General features: G+C 40.1%; 3 protein-coding genes across 3 annotated transcripts in view; 1 reads left to right on the plus strand and 2 right to left on the minus strand.

Annotated features, from left to right (window-relative positions):
• The first annotated feature begins 445 nt into the window (after positions 1 to 445).
• Positions 446 to 3,325, plus strand: LOC113745705 (carbohydrate sulfotransferase 12-like). Its single transcript, XM_027278454.1, has 5 exons — positions 446 to 536; positions 869 to 1,041; positions 1,622 to 1,765; positions 2,370 to 2,674; positions 3,018 to 3,325. Exons 1-5 carry the CDS (start codon positions 446 to 448, stop codon positions 3,256 to 3,258), a joined length of 954 nt encoding a protein of 317 aa, XP_027134255.1. The 3' UTR covers positions 3,259 to 3,325.
• A 4,358-nt stretch (positions 3,326 to 7,683) lies between these two features.
• Positions 7,684 to 13,431, minus strand: LOC109137423 (carbohydrate sulfotransferase 12). The gene is made up of 5 exons (XM_027278457.1): positions 13,299 to 13,431; positions 9,942 to 10,114; positions 9,214 to 9,357; positions 8,718 to 9,022; positions 7,684 to 8,384 (listed from the first exon to the last, which is right to left on the minus strand). The coding sequence occupies exons 1-5, from the start codon at positions 13,429 to 13,431 to the stop codon at positions 8,144 to 8,146; spliced, it is 996 nt and encodes a 331-aa protein (XP_027134258.1). The 3' UTR covers positions 7,684 to 8,143.
• The window catches only part of sema4f (sema domain, immunoglobulin domain (Ig), transmembrane domain (TM) and short cytoplasmic domain, (semaphorin) 4F), a 50,264-nt gene continuing 46,644 nt past the window's right edge, over positions 13,076 to 16,695 (minus strand). The window contains exons 9-15 of the mRNA XM_010729893.3: positions 16,490 to 16,631; positions 16,145 to 16,358; positions 15,881 to 15,990; positions 15,646 to 15,794; positions 15,281 to 15,336; positions 14,973 to 15,163; positions 13,076 to 14,769 (exon numbers count right to left, since the gene is read on the minus strand). Coding sequence (XP_010728195.2) covers positions 14,062 to 14,769; positions 14,973 to 15,163; positions 15,281 to 15,336; positions 15,646 to 15,794; positions 15,881 to 15,990; positions 16,145 to 16,358; positions 16,490 to 16,631 — 1,570 coding nt within the window. The 3' untranslated portion in view covers positions 13,076 to 14,061. The remainder of the gene's footprint in view (positions 14,770 to 14,972; positions 15,164 to 15,280; positions 15,337 to 15,645; positions 15,795 to 15,880; positions 15,991 to 16,144; positions 16,359 to 16,489; positions 16,632 to 16,695) is intronic.

Below are 16,695 nucleotides of genomic sequence, written 5' to 3' on the forward strand. Positions count from 1 at the left end.
TTAGATAAATGCTGCCATGGCATACCTTATTCTCTCACAGTTACATAAGCAATCTTGGATTTGTTAGCGGCTGCAGCAAGTTTTCTATCAGAGAACTTTGCAGCAACGTGAGTGATGTGATGATTGATTATGTGTGTATGTTCATGTTGTGGCAAAATCACTGTATAGGAGATTCAAAATAATGCGTGTCTCTACCCATAGATCATGTTTGATTCATTTAGTTAGCATTACTTCATTTTAAGAACATCGAGGCATGTTTTGCAGTAGTTTGGGTGAAGCTTGTGTGTGTATTTGTGACTGATATATGGTAGTTAATTAGGGAAATAAATAAGGGACAAAGGATTTCTACCTTAATCACTCAAGTGTCCTTAACTCTGAACATTCAGTTTACTTTTACTGTTTCTGGTTCATTGACAAGTTGACACATTGCACAACTCCAGCTACCATGGGAGGATGCCGAAGATCCCTGCTGCTCCTAGGATTCATGTTTGTCATCATGGCGTATTATCAATGGGACATGTTACCACAAAAGAGAGGTACAACATGTATTTTTGAATTTCTTACTGTTCCTGCTGTATGTCCTGCTCCTGGTTTGTTTAAGCAATGTTTCATTTGTATTGTATGCTCCAGTGCATGGGAAAATGTTTGGAAGTGGATTAGTGAAGCATGACCTCACCCCTGATTACTTTTGGATTTAATGTTCATGCTTATTTCTTCCTCTACATGGGGTTTTGAAAAAGACAAATATTTGGCCTTTGACTTTCACCCCTGCCTATTACCTCCTCAAGAGAAAGGTCACCCTAAAGCACTTTATTTAGCACTAGTATTTTTACAGATACAAATCATATTCTTATTCTTCTTATCACAGCAGAGAGGATCCATCAGCGTCAGGAACTGAGAAAGCAGTCGCTGAGAGAAATGTGTGCCGCTGAAGAGGCGTTTTCTGAGGGAAAGCGCAGTTTAGATGACATGAGCAACGGGGAGTTGAGGAACCTCATTGTGGATGACAAACACGGCATCATTTACTGTTACATACCCAAGGTGATATAGACACACATACAGCACAATTAAATTACACAATGTGGACCTAACTTTCTTTTGCAACTGTTTAAGAACATCCCCCTGTTATTTCTATGATTTAGTGGCACTTGTGCTGTCGATGCACCTCATGCCGTGACAGGGTTACAGCTTCTTGTTCCAAACAGGACAGACCAACTACAGCAGCCACAGCACGAAAAATATTCACTAAACAGAGCCTCCTAAATCTTACACACTGGACCTTTAAGTCTTTCGCTGAGCATTTCAGGCCTCAACAGTACTCAGTGAACTGGATGTGCATTTGATTACATCTGTTTGGTTCTTACTGTTTCAGGGCACATCTTACAAATCCATCAATCCACATTGCACTTCTTCTTCTTTTTCTTCTTCTTCATCATTTGAGCCTAAGCTATACTTTGGGCCATGCTCTAATTAGAAAATGTTAACATGCTAACACGATAAACCACCATGGTAAATGTTGTACCCATTTAGCATTGGAATGCTAGCAATGCTTTGTGAACATGTTAGTATGTTCACATTAACTGAACTGTCTGAAAGGCCTTTGACATGTTCCTACCTACAGGTTGGGTGTACCAACTGGAAAAGGGTATTTTTTGTGCTGAAGCAGGGTGAGCCTTATCCTGATCCCATGTCCATAGAAGGTGAAATGGTACATATGCCCAACATGGTCCCTCTCCTAAACAGCTTCCCAAGAACAGAGATGAAGGTCAGTTCATGCAATGACATCTGAAGTGTCCTTGAAACTACTAATAGAACCTGTATCCACCTGTGTTTGAGTAGTGTTACAGTCCGGCTCGGGGACTGTACCCAAGAACGGGAGAAGTGACAAAGTTTAAATACCACCGTGCCATGTTTATTCAGAAATTAAACAAACGATCAGTATCTGTAATCAGTGGTGTAGGCGTGTATGGATGCATGTGTGTGAGTGAGTGCCAAAACAAGAAAGAAAACAGGAGAGCACAGCCGCGCCGTGGCGTCCTCCATAAACGGCGTGAACGGAGTGAGAGCGTGAGAGAGCGTGAGAGAGCGTGAGAGCAACCAGCATGGAGATAAATGTGCTTCACCGGGCTCAGGTGTAGTACAATCTCCTGATGATGTTCCCACCTCTGGTAAACCTAGAAAACAAAACATACCAACCAGCAGCCTGCCAATAACACGCCTAACATAAACATAAAGGGCGGGGCCGTCACAGTAGTTTGAACTAACAGACGTGACTCTCTTTGTACCTAAGTTATCTTAACAGTAATATAATGGAAGTAAATAAGTAATAATAGTAGTAAACCTGAGCTAAAATCATTTGTTGACTACAGGCAAAGCTGAAGCATTACACCAAGTTCCTGTTTGTCAGGGACCCGTTTGTACGTCTCATCTCTGCCTATCGAGACAAGATGCTGGGGAACCAGAAGTACTTCTATGAAAACTATGGCTGGAAAATTCTGCGCCTGTATGGCAACCAGCCTGCACCACATTTAGCAGGAGAGGCATTTGCATCTGGCATACGTCCCTCATTTTACAACTTTATTCAGTACCTGGTGGACCCGAGGACAGAGATGAACGAGCCTTTTGAACCCCACTGGAGGCAGATGCACCGCCTGTGCCACCCCTGCCTCATAAAGTAAGGCCATTTTTACCAGCAGGGCTGTAGCTGTTAAAGTTGTGTCTGGAAATCTGGAGGCTTTATTGACCTGAGAAGGAATAACCTTCTATAAATTACACATGGTGTTTGTTTACAGGCTGATTCAATTTTTTCCCAACAGAATTTTCTTTCACAACCTGAACATTTCTAAAATCCTGGATATAGCCATTCCTGAATTGACTAAATCAAAAAGTTAATTTAGCCCAACTTGGATGTTTAACTTTTTAATTAAGAACATCTTGTTCATTTCCTTGTAATATTTTAAAGGTGTAATCCAGTAATAGAGAAGTGCAGCTTGACATTGGTTTATTTTACTTCCCAGGTATGATTTTGTTGGCCATCAGGAAACTCTTCAGGAGGATACTGAACACATATTGAAGACCTTAATGCTGGAGGACGACATTAAGTTCCCTCCTTCTAACAAAAACATGACTTCCACTACTTCTGTGTTGGACTGGTTCAGAACAGTGCCACTAGAGGACAGGAGGAAGCTGTACAAGATCTATGAGAAGGACTTTAAGCTTTTTGGCTACAGAAAGCCAAGTGAATTGCTTGATGGTTGAGATCAAGTCATGATTTGGACAACTTCACTTTTTTCTATGCAGCCACTGAGCATATAGAAACTACAATATTTACTTTTGATCAAAGCGCAATCACTAGGATTTTATGTACACAAATCATGACATGGATATAACAAATATTTGACTAAAAAGGGGGATATGTAGTGTAAGATTTACATGGGTTTGTTGTTGCATTTTAATCTGTGATCAACATCCTTTCTGTTGCAGATAGATTGTTTGTAATACAACAAGAGTGAAAACATAAGTCAGACAATCAAAGCTATAAGCCTTAACGAGTGTAAAAAGTGTGAAAATGTGTAATTGTTAAAATTATGTAACTTTCAAAAATGCAGTACAGAGGTTGAAACTTAATTGTGTGGAAAAGGAAGGACAGATGAGGCGGGAAACAGACAGTGGAGGGTCAAGGATACATGCAAGTTGAACAAGGTAGGGGCGGGGGTGAGCACATGCTATGTCAGCAGTTTTGATATATGCTATATCAATGCTATATGCTATATGACTCAAGATCCAGACTTCTGACACACAACACAAGGATAAAACAAATATTTGACTAAATGGCTTTGTCAAATACAGGAATCCGTAAACACTGTTACATATTGGCTGTGTTCTGTCCACCTCTTCTTTACACCATCAAAGTATGTTTGCTAAAAGCATCAATTAAATGAGAAACTGTTACTTTTTCTTTTTATTTTTAATGCTGGAGATTTTCAACTTGCATGTTTTTGGACACTGTGCATGTCTGTACTGGTATTTTTCTTCGTTTCAGATATATTTTAAGAAATTGTGTAAATAAAAGCAGAGTGATATAAAAGGTGTCATTTGCTGTGATGAAACAAAAGAGAATTATCACGTGACTTAATATGGAGCCTGTTATCCTCTTTCAGCTAATTGTTTTGGTAGCTTTGGTTTACGAGCTGTTTTTAGTCTTTAAGCACCTAGCTAACCTATAGGTAACAGGTTGCTGCTGCCTAAAGCCAGCTGTAACATTCAGAGTGGTATCAATCTTTCCGAGCCTGGGGACCACATGAATCGGTTTAATTGGCAGATAATTTGTTTGGCAAAGCTAGGCATTTCCTAAAATGTCAAACTGCTCCTTTGAGCAACTTGATAATGGAACTATTCCTGTGGCAGCTATTAAGTCAAAAATAAAATTGCATGTGTGCAAAATGGATTCTTAAAGTATAATCAGCATGTTTCATATGTTTAAGAGTTCACTCATAACCACAGACAGCCAGATCAACATCAACTTTTGAGGCTTTATTACAAAACAACATGACAAAAACAATGCATTTATATATTTAAATCCACACTCACAACACAAGGTGAAGGTGGCTTTGTGTCTGGTAAGGTCCATTCTGTGAGACAAATGAATTTCACTTTCATTTGCAAATCATTTGCCTTCTGTCTTAGTAACTGTGTGAACAGTGACAGATGTGTATTCATGTATTCATGTGTCTATTTGACTACTGTAGTACTCCATATTATGAAAGAAGATCTTAACTAAGAAACGACAGTCCACCATTACTTTAAAACATGAATCAGTCAGTCAATCCGGCAATTTTCAAGAACTTCAAGAAGTACAGTCACAAAAACCATCAAACGCTATGATGAAACTGACTCTCAGGGTCAGGACGCCACCTTACTGCAGGACATTCCTCTGTTTTCCTCACAGGAGCCGGTCAACAATATATAACTTCACTTTCCAGAGCCGGGCTCTGGTGGGCAGTCCTTTGGCTCATGTCCAGGCTGAAGGCTGCGCTCTGTATCCCAGCTGTGAGGTATGTGCTAGAGCCAGAGGCCTGGGCTGTGTGTGGACGACGGAAGGAGCCTGCAGGCCCACAACTGAAGAGTGAGTAGTACAGAAATATCACAATGAACTGGAAAACTTCCAAAGATGAAAGGCAAAGGCAGACAGCAGCAGTATTGGGTTAGATGGTTTAGTTATGTGAAAAAACTTTGTTAAACGTTAGAGTCACCGCTGAAACTGAAACTGACCAACTACTAAAACTAAAACTAAAAGTGTGACTATTTTGTGTGTGTGTGTCCAGGCCTGGTCCAGGTGATATGATAGATGACACGTTAAGAAAGTGTGATATACAAGAAAACATCAAAAATCAGTACTTCTGACATGACGTCATGTTTCCTACGGTGTGAATTGTGGGGACATAGAAAGACTTACATGTCAGACTTTAAAAATCCTACAAAGATAAATAAATGTATGACTTTTTAAATCATCAATTGCCTTGTTCATTTAAAAACAAATTTACTCTGGTGGTGACTTCATTATTCATCATTTTGTCTCATTTTAACACATGTTGTGTGATTTCTCTTTAACCAATCAGGAGTTGAATACTAACATACCTGGTATGTGGTTGCAAGACGAATGTTGTTGTTTTTTTCACATCAGAAGAAATATTACACAGAAGTTTTTGTATTTTTAATGATTTATTGTTGAGTCAATGTGCAGCCTAGCATTGAACTTATGAAATATTGTACTCTCTGCAAATTATGGCATACAAGTGAAACCAAACCCATAAAAGACAATAACAGCATGGGTTATGGTCAGGTGATGACCCTACTGAGTTCTTTGTCAAAGGTAGTATTTTTTTGTTAATTCATTACAGTGGTAAAAAAATAACACTGTAAACACTGAGAGAACAAAGTATTGAAATGTCATTGTTCAACCATGCTGTTGTTTTTTCAGGTAATTCTCAGCGAGTCCTGCACCTGGCCTTAAGTCCTGATAGCACATGGATTTTCTTTGCTGGAGCTGACCAGCACTTTCACATCTGGAAATGTTTCTTCTGAATTTACCCTAGATATAATAAACAAACATTTAAACATGGTGACACACTGTTTATTTTTGTTACCAGAAATTCAGCACTGGTCCTGTGAGTGATTAATATATGGTTGAATATAAATCCATCTGTCAGGGATCTGGACAGACGAGGACCACACGAGCAATACGTTTCAACAGTTTATTGGGGGGCAGGGCAAAACCTCCAGGGCAGTAGTACCGTCAAGGGCAAGGCAGAAATCGTGGTCAAAAAGGCAGAAGGCAGGTCAAGTTACCGGGGTTGTAGAGCAGAGGGTGGTCGGGCAGGTCCGGGATCACAGGTAGGAGTCAGAGTAGTAGCAGGTAGCAGGCAGGAAAGGCGTTGGCTTAGCAGACGATCTGACAATGTGTGCTGGGAAACAGGGCTCTTTATACAAGGCATGGTTAGCAGGAAATGAGGAGTAGCTGGCTGGTTAACGAGGGAGTGGCAGCAGAGACAGGTGAGAGTAATCAGCAGAGTGGCAGATAATTAGTGCTCCTACCAGGCAGAGGGAGAGGGAGCTCACGACACCATCACATAGTCACACTAATTGTCTAAAGTGAAATTATTGATGTGTCCATATACATGTATCTGTATTGAACGCAAAACTTTATTACATTTAAAGATAAATGCACAGTGCTGTTGTTTATTTGTACAGAAAGCCTACTTACCTGTGTTTTGTATCAAATTATGTTCAATATTCAGCCACTTAATCACTATAATTAACAACTGTAGTAATTCATATTATGGCAAGAACTACTCAACTAAGTAATGAGAAACAACAGTCCATCATTACTTTAGGACATGATAGTCAGTCAATTCAGAAAACATCAAGAACTATGAATGTATTGTCATGTGCCGTCACAACAAAACGTTAAGTGATATGATGAAACTGGCTCTGCCCCAGGAAAGGAAGAACAACAGGTTAGAATATTATGACTTTATTCTCGTAATTTATTCAATATTTAGACTTTATTCTTGTAATTTAATGTTTTTTTTGTTCTCAATGTGGCTCTAATACTCCATTGTAAAAATATGAATGATTTATTATTAATAATTATTTTTTATTTGTTAGTTTATTTTTGTCACTTAAGGAGGGTGGCGCCCTACCCCCCCTCTATTGGCCAGCCACCACTGACACACACGTTGGTCCCTGCACCACAGCTAACAGCTGACCGCCAGGGCCTGTTAAGCATGTTATGCATTTGGTTGCATTTTGATGTTTTTATCTCTCATGGTGGCACAGTGGTTTTAACCATTATTTGATGGGCCCATATTTATGTGTTCCAATGTCCTGCAGTTAGGTTGATGCCTCATGCGGCATGTTTTGGTTGTGCTGGTGGTAGATGAAATAATCTTACATTAAAAAAATACGATTTACTTTTTTCATGTGCATGTCAAATGCTTTCATAAAACTGAGTTTGATTTTCATGATCTGACAGTGGTGGAATGGAATAAATGTTTGTATGAGTTCAAGAGTTCAAGAGAGTTTATTTGTCACATACAATAATACAAGTGCAGTGAAACAGTAATCTGACTAAAAAGGAAACTGAAAAGACACACTGATATACAGATGTACTGGACCGTACTGGCTTATTTTCACCACTGTACAAGAGGGTAAGTGAATCTAATTTTTAGAGATCACAGACTATGCAAACACACAATTTCCACATAATTAAGTTTCAACCTCTGTACTGCATTTTTGAAAGTTACAAGAATTTTAGAGTTTTAACGACAAATGATTTTCACACTTTTTACACTTGTTAAGGCTTATGGCTTTGAATGTCTGACTTATGTTCACTCTTGTTGTATTACAAACAATCTATCTGCAACAGAAAGGATGTTGATCACAGATAAAAATGCAACAACAAACCCATGTAAATCTTACACTACATATCCCCCTTTTTAGTCAAATATTTGTTATATCCTTGTCATGATTTGTGTACATAAAATCTTAGTGATTGCGCTTTGATCAAAAGTAAATGTTGTAGTTTCTATATGCTCAGTGGCTGCATAGAAAAAAGTGAAGTTGTCCAAATCATGACTTGATCTCAACCATCAAGCAATTCACTTGGCTTTCTGTAGCCAAAAAGCTTAAAGTCCTTCTCATAGATCTTGTACAGCTTCCTCCTGTCCTCTAGTGGCACTGTTCTGAACCAGTCCAACACAGAAGTAGTGGAAGTCATGTTTTCGTAAGAAGGAGGGAACTTAATGTCGTCCTCCAGCATTAAGGTCTTTAATATGTGTTCAGTATCCTCCTGAAGAGTTTCCTGATGGCCAACAAAATCATACCTGGGAAGTAAAACAAACCAATGTCAAGCTGCACTTCTCTATTACTGGATTACACCTTTAAAATATTACAAGGAAATGAACAAGATGGAAATTAAAACACCCGAGTTGGGCTAAATTAACTTTTTGATTTAGTCAATTCAAGAATGGCTATATCCAGGATTTTAGAAATGCTCAGGTTGTGAAAGAAAATTCTGTTGGGGAAAAATTGAATCAGCCTGTAAACAAACACCATGTGTAATTTATAGAAGGTTATTCCTTCTCAGGTCAATAAAGCCTCCAGATTTCCAGACACAACTTTAACAGCTACAGCCCTGCTGGTAAAAATGGCCTTACTTTATGAGGCAGGGGTGGCACAGGCGGTGCATCTGCCTCCAGTGGGGTTCAAAAGGCTCCTTCATCTCTGTCCTCGGGTCCACCAGGTACTGAATAAAGTTGTAAAATGAGGGATGTATGCCGGATGCAAATGCCTCTTCTGCTAACTGTGGTGCAGGCTGGTTGCCATACAGGCGCAGAATTTTCCGGCCAAAGTTTTCATAGAAGTACTTATTGTTCATCAGGAACTTATCTCGGTAGGCAGAGATGAGACGTACAAACGGGTCCCTGACAAACAGGAACTTGGTGTAATGCTTCAGCTTTGCCTGTAGTCAACAAATGATTTTAGCTCAGGTTTACTACTATTATTACTTATTTACTTCCATTATATTACTGTTAAGATTACTTAGGTACAAAGAGAGTCACATGTCTGTCAGTTCAAACTACTCAAACACAGGTGGATACAGGTTCTATTTGTAGCTTCGAGGACACTTCAGATGTCATTGCATGAACTGACCTTCATCTCTGTTCTTGGGAAGCTGTTTAGGAGAGGGAGCGTGTTGGGCATATGTACCATTTCACCTTCTATGGACATGGGATCAGGATAAGGCTCACCCTGCTTCAGCACAAAAAATACCCTTTTCCAGTTGGTACACCCAACCTGTAGGTAGGAACATGTCAAAGGCCTTTCAGACAGTTCAGTTAATGTGAACATACTAACATGTTCACAAAGCATTGCTAGCATTCCAATGCTAAATGGGTACAACATTTACCATGGTGGTTTATCGTGTTAGCATGTTAACATTTTCTAATTATAGCATGGCCCAAAGTATAGCTTAGGCTCAAATGATGAAGAAGAAGAAAAAGAAGAAGAAGTGCAATGTGGATTGATGGATTTGTAAGATGTGCCCTGAAACAGTAAGAACCAAACAGATGTAATCAAATGAACATCCAGTTCACCGAGTACTGTTGAGGCCTGAAATGCTCAGCGAAAGACTTAAAGGTCCAGTGTGTAAGATTTAGGAGGCTCTGTTTAGTGAATATTTTTCGTGCTGTGGCTGCTGTAGTTGGTCTGTCCTGTTTGGAACAAGAAGCTGTAACCCTGTCACAGCATGAGGTGCATTGACAGCACAAGTGCCACTAAATCATAAAAATAACAGGGGGATGTTCTTAAACAATTGCAAAAGAAAGTTAGGTCCACATTGTGTAATTTATTTGTGTTGTATGTGTTTATGTCTATATCACCTTGGGTATGTAACAGTAAATGATGCCGTGGTTGTCATCCACAATGAGGTTCTCCAACTCCCAGTTGCTCATGTCATCTAAACCACGCTTTCCCTCAGAAAACGCCTCTTCAGCGGCACACATTTCTCTCAGCGACTGCTTTCTCAGTTCCTGACGCTGATGGATCCTCTCTGCTGTGATAAGAAGAATAAGAATATGATTTGTATCTGTAAAAATACTAGTGCTAAATAAAGTGCTTTAGGGTGACCTTTCTCTTGAGGAGGTAATAGGCAGGGGTGAAAGTCAAAGGCCAAATATTTGTCTTTTTCAAAACCCCATGTAGAGGAAGAAATAAGCATGAACATTAAATCCAAAAGTAATCAGGGGTGAGGTCACGCTTCACTAATCCACTTCCAAACATTTTCCCATGCACTGGAGCATACAATACAAATGAAACATTGCTTAAACAAACCAGGAGCAGGACATACAGCAGGAACAGTAAGAAATTCAAAAACACTTATTGTACCTCTTTTTTGTGGTAACATGTCCCATTGGTAATACGCCATGATGACAAACATGAATCCTAGGAGCAGCAGGGATCTTCGGCATCCTCCCATGGTAGCTGTGTCAACTTGTCAATGAACCAGAAACAATAAAAGTAAACTGAATGTTCAGAGTTAAGGACACTTGAGTGATTAAGGTAGAAATCCTTTATCCCTTATTTATTTCCCTAATTAACTACCATATATCAGTCACAAATACACACACAAGCTCCACCCAAACTACTGCAAAACACGCCTCGATGTTCTTAAAATGAAGTAATGCTAACTAAATGAATCAAACATGATCTATGGGTAGAGACAAGCATTATTTTGAATCTCCTGTACAGTGATTTTGCCACAACATGAACATACACACATAATCAATCATCACATCACTCACCTTGCTGCAATGTTCTCCGATAAATGACCTAATTCTCTGAGAGAAAAGCACTGACCAGTACCTCAGACTACAAATACATGTCTGGATACTGTTTGTATTCTGCTGAGACCTTTACAAGCGGAACTCTAGGAGCTCTGTGAAGCAGAGGATTTCAGCCAATACTGACCCTGCAACATCCTTTTCCAGTTGGTACACCCAGTCTATATAATTTAGACACACCTTCTTGCTTATTCACTGACAAGGGTTTAACGGCATGACATTCATCTTATAGTTCAAACATTTGAACTATAAGATGATCAGTCACTAACTTAAGAAGCCGCTCATTGGTTACTGTCTTCTTTCACTCCTTCTCACTTTGGAGATACATTTTGTGGATGGGTCTCTATTGAACAGAACCCTATGCCAGGGGTACCGTTGTCTAGTCTTCCATTTCTTAGCCAGCAATCTCAGAAAAAAAAGAATCAATAATTTATGGATTGTACACACATTGAAGGTCTGGAATTTAGTTCAAAAACAATTTAAGGGAGCTGTAACCCTGTCACGGGCTACACCTATAGTAGGGAATATAGAATTTTTACCATCTGTGTATGACAGGTTCTATAAAAGATGTGCAGAGTCTGGTCTGATAATAATAAATCAACTCCTGGATGGACAGGTATTTAAATCTTTTCCACAGCATAGAGACAAATTTGACACACCTTCAAGTGATCTATATAGATACTTACAAAGCAGACATTATGTTACAAAACATTCAGATTGGGAAAATATACGAAAGGAACCTTGAAATATAGAAAGTTATTTCAGACAATACAATACCCATAAAGCAACGATGGGAACTGAAGCTGAATGCAATAATAGATGATGACTCTTGGGAAAACATATGTTTGCATGACAGGACTTTAAGCTTTTTGGCTACAAAAAGCCAAGTGAATTGCTTGATGGTTGAGATCAAGTCATGATTTGGACAACTTCACTTTCTATGCAGCCATTGAGCATATAGAAACTACAACATTTACTTTTGATCAAAGCGCAATCACTAAGATTTTATGTACACAAATCATGACATGGATATAACAAATATTTGACTAAAAAGGGGGATATGTAGTGTAAGATTTACATGGGTTTGTTGTTGCATTTTAGTCTGTGATCAACATCCTTTCTGTTGTAGATAGATTGTTTGTAATACAACAAGAGTGAAAACATAAGTCAGACAATCAAAGCTATAAGCCTTAACGAGTGTAAATTAAAAAGTGTGAAAATGTGTAATTGTTAAAATTATGTAACTTTCAAAAATGCAGTACAGAGGTTGAAACTTAATTGTGTGGAAAAGGAAGGACAGATGAGGTGGGAAACATAGACAGTGGAGGGTCAAGGATACATGAAAGTTGAACAAGGTAGGGGCGGGGGTGAGCACATGCTATGTCAGCAGTTTTGATATATGCTATATCAATGCTATATGCTATATGACTCAAGATCCAGACTTCTGACACACAACACAAGGATAAAACAAATATTTGACTAAATGGCTTTGTCAAATACAGGAATCCGTAAACACTGTTACATATTGGCTGTGTTCTGTCCACCTCTTCTTTACACCATCAAAGTATGTTTGCTAAAAGCATCAATTAAATGAGAAACTGTTACTTTTTATTTTTTATTTTTAATGCTGGAGATTTTCAGCTTGCATGTTTTTGGACACTGTGCATGTCTGTACTGGTATTTTTCTTCATTTCAGATATATTTTAAGAAATTGTGTAAATAAAAGCAGAGTGATATAAAAGGTGTCATTTGCTGTGATGAAACAAAAGAGAATTATCACATGACTTAATATGGAGCCTGTTATCCTCTTTCAGCTAATTGTTTTGGTAGCTTTGGTTTACGAGCTGTTTTTAGTCTTTAAGCACCTAGCTAACCTATAGGTAACAGGTTGCTGCTGCCTAAAGCCAGCTGTAACATTCAGAGTGGTATCAATCTTTCCGAGCCTGGGGACCACATGAATCGGTTTAATTGGCAGATAATTTGTTTGGCAAAGCTAGGCATTTCCTAAAATGTCAAACTGCTCCTTTGAGCAACTTGATAATGGAACTATTCCTGTGGCAGCTATTAAGTCAAAAATAAAATTGCATGTGTGCAAAATGGATTCTTAAAGTATAATCAGCATGTTTCATATGTTTAAGAGTTCACTCATAACCACAGACAGCCAGATCAACATCAACGTTTGAGGCTTTATTACAAAACAACATGACAAAAACAATGCATTTATATATTTAAATCCACACTCACAACACAAGGTGAAGGTGGCTTTGTGTCTGGTAAGGTCCATTCTGTGAGACAAATGAATTTCACTTTCATTTGCAAATCATTTGCCTTCTGTCTCAGTAACTGTGTGAACAGTGACAGATGTGGGCAGCTGGTAATCACTTACATCTGTTGTACGTCTTTCCACATTGTCACAAATCTCATAGGTGACCTTCATCCCTATCATCCTCTTGACCTCTGTGGCAGTGTAGACAGGGACAGCTCCGTCACGGTCACTGTAGCCCATCTGAGGGCTGTGCAGTAAATTCATTGTTCTCAAGTGTCTGACAGCACTGGTGCAGTCTGATTGGCAGTCTATGGCTCAGCAGTCCTTTGGTGCCTTTGGACCGATCCAGGTCTGGAATTTGAGTGGTGTGTCAGAAAGGGAAATACAAACAGAGACAAGGAGAGGTGCTGAGAGATTCCAAGTGCACTTTTTTTTGCAGTGCCACAAGGAGAAGAGAATGAGAGAGCAAACAACATACAGAAGTTAAGGAGAAAGACAATATGGCTTTTCAATGTCTACACATGTAAACATTTCATCTTTGATTCTTTGTAACATTTAAATTGCGTGATGTCACGCTCAGCTTCATGTCCACAGTCAAGTTCAGACTGCGGATATTTACATTTTATATTTACACGTGACACATTTATTCAGCTGTGGGTCTCATCCTGAGTGACTCACAGCACTGGAATATGTTTTTTGTTTTGCAGTTCTTTCCACACGTGTCTCACATGCTTAGACATAAACTTATTATATATTTCTCATATATCTCTGTAGTCTCTCTTCATGCCACAGCTCCCATCCAAAGGCATTCGACAGTAGCCATTTTGCAATTCTTCCCAGTAGTATTCAGTTTATTTTGCAAAATGGTGCAATCAAAAGTGCATTTATCACCTTTCATATCGAACTTTCTTCACACTTAGCCAGTGGTGCTGGCGATTTAAACATGGGAAAGCTGGCCAACTCGTCCTCTAGTCCTTTCATTCCTTGCTCTACTCCATCCCCCAGCCCCTCATCCACATCATCCCCCTCCCTCTCTACCCCATTGAGATTCCCCTTCTCCCTTTCCCCTGTCCTTCCATCCAGCATGTCTGCAGCTAAAATTTCGGTGAACTTCAGCTCGCTGCTACTTGTGTTGCAGTTGGCATACAGGGAATTCCCATGGCCATTACTGGGGTTGTTGTGGATCAGGGTGCCGCTGTAGCTGTGACCACCGTTACCCTGGTTGCTGAGGAGTGTTGTTGACGTGGTTGTGGTCGCAGTCCCGTTACGTTTTTCTGTCAATCTGAAACCCTCAGACAGCAGGCTGGCACTGCTAGGGGACTGTGGTGTGGCTGAGGAGCCCAGCAAGTCCCGCCCCTTCTCTGATGATAGCGAATTATCTGGCAGGTGGTGACCCTGGCGGGCAATGCTGTGACGACGGTTCACAAAGCAGATGAGGAACACACCAAACGCTAAACCCCCACAGAAGAAAAGGATGTAGATAGCCAGGACATGACGACCTCCTGCTGTGGCCACTGCTCCTCCAGAAGTGGGGTCTTCAAGTGTCAGCTGATAGGCTGCTCTCCGGCAGGGGGTGGGCTCTCGGATACCTGGTCCAGCCTCCTAGATTAGAGCAACATGCCAGAGAAAAAGTACGATAGTTATTTGAGCGGTTTGAGTTCACCTTGTTGTACTGTTAAGTACAAAGTGACACATTTTTTAAAATCACACATGTAGTTGACAGTTAATAAACAAATTCAAAAATGAGTAAGTGAGAATAAATGTATTGCTGTGAGCATCTATAAGTTTTGATATGTTTTCTCTACCTGGCATGTGCAAATGTATACTCCCAGGCTGTCCTCTGTGACAGTCACCTCCAGGTCAGAATGATGCTGTCTGGTGTGTCTGTGGGGAGGATGCTCCCAGCTACAAGGCCGTGGAGACAGTTGGGTGCATGGCAACAGGAGGCGCAAACCTTTAGAAACTCGCATCTCTCTGATAGACGGGGTGCAACGCCCTGAAGAAAGTTGAAACAGACATATATACAGTACATGTATAGAATATAGAAATACAGGTAGAGAAACAGACATGAAAGTTCTCTCTAAATAGATCTCTAAAAATGAGATTCACTTACCCTCTTGTATATCACACTTTCTTAAGGCGTCATCTATCATATCACCTGGACCAGGCCTGGACACACATACAAAATAGTCACACTTTTAGTTTTAGTAGGAACAGAGATCTTTAGTTAATACTTATTTTTACTTTTTATGTTTTTGTGTACTTATTTTTATCATTTTATGATTTAACTTTTTATAAATAGTGACTTTAATGGTTGTTTTAAAGGCTTAAAACTAAATGAGTAATGAAGATGCTATACAGAAAAGTGGGTCGGTTTTTCAAATAAATAAACCATCTAACCCAATACTGCTGCTGTCTGCCTTTGCCTTTCATCTTTGGAAGTTTTCCAGTTCATTGTGATATTTCTGTACTACTCACTCTTCAGTTGTGGGCCTGCAGGCTCCTTCCGTCGTCCACACACAGCCCAGGCCTCTGGCTCTAGCACATACCTCACAGCTGGGATACAGAGCGCAGCCTTCAGCCTGGATACGAGCCAGAGACAGTGGACTGCCCACCAGAGCCCGGCCCTGGAAACACATTACAGAAATGCTATGTATGCATGTCTGTGTGTTTCTGCAGTATATGTGTGTGAATAAATGTGCAAATGCTCTACCTGGTGCAGTAATATATTGTTGACCGGCTCCTGTGAGGAAAACAGAGGAATCTCCTGCAGTAAGGTGGCGTTCTGACCCACTACTGCCACCCGGTGGAGTTCACCACGGTCTGCAACACACACAAACACACGTTTTATCAAAAAGTTTCACAACTTTTTTTAATTCTTTAATTCTTTGGACAGCCAGTTTCAGTTTCTCTCTTCACATTTTCTGCCCTTCATGTCCCCTCCTTTCTTGTTATGTCTACCTCTTTCTCCCCTCACCTGTTCCAAGGTGCAGCACTGCCCCTCTTGGTCCCTCTTCACTGCCTGTCTGGGTTACAGCCAGCTTGGTGTATGTGATTCCCTTCCGAACTAGCAGAGGTGCTGCGGTAACACTGTTCTCCATCAGTGGGTGGTCCCTCACAAACGTCAACACCTTGTCAGGAAGTTTCAGGGAGGACTCGAATCCTTCAGCCTTCAAAGCGCTGTTCAAACACTAAAAAATGTGGAGGGAAGGACAAAGAGAGGTAATGTCCAAGTTTAGTGATGTAGTAGAATGTAATGAAATGTAGGTAGCATAAAGTAGAGGTGGACATATGCAGTAGTTATGTGGTTGCAGTTTAGTACCTGGCCAGGCCTTGGTGTGGGGACAGGTTCAGGGTTAATCCAGTTCTCGCAGGTTTTCTTCAGCTCTTTAAAGGGACCGTCCATCACTTTGCTGATGTCAGACAGACTGAAAACACACACTGCTGATACCTCTTCACGCTGCCTAATAAAAAGAAAAAGAATGGTCAACATAACTTTGAGAAATACACTTGTTCCCTTTCTTGACG

Source organism: Larimichthys crocea, chromosome III, assembly GCF_000972845.2.
Source record: "Larimichthys crocea isolate SSNF chromosome III, L_crocea_2.0, whole genome shotgun sequence".
NCBI lineage: Eukaryota > Metazoa > Chordata > Actinopteri > Sciaenidae > Larimichthys > Larimichthys crocea.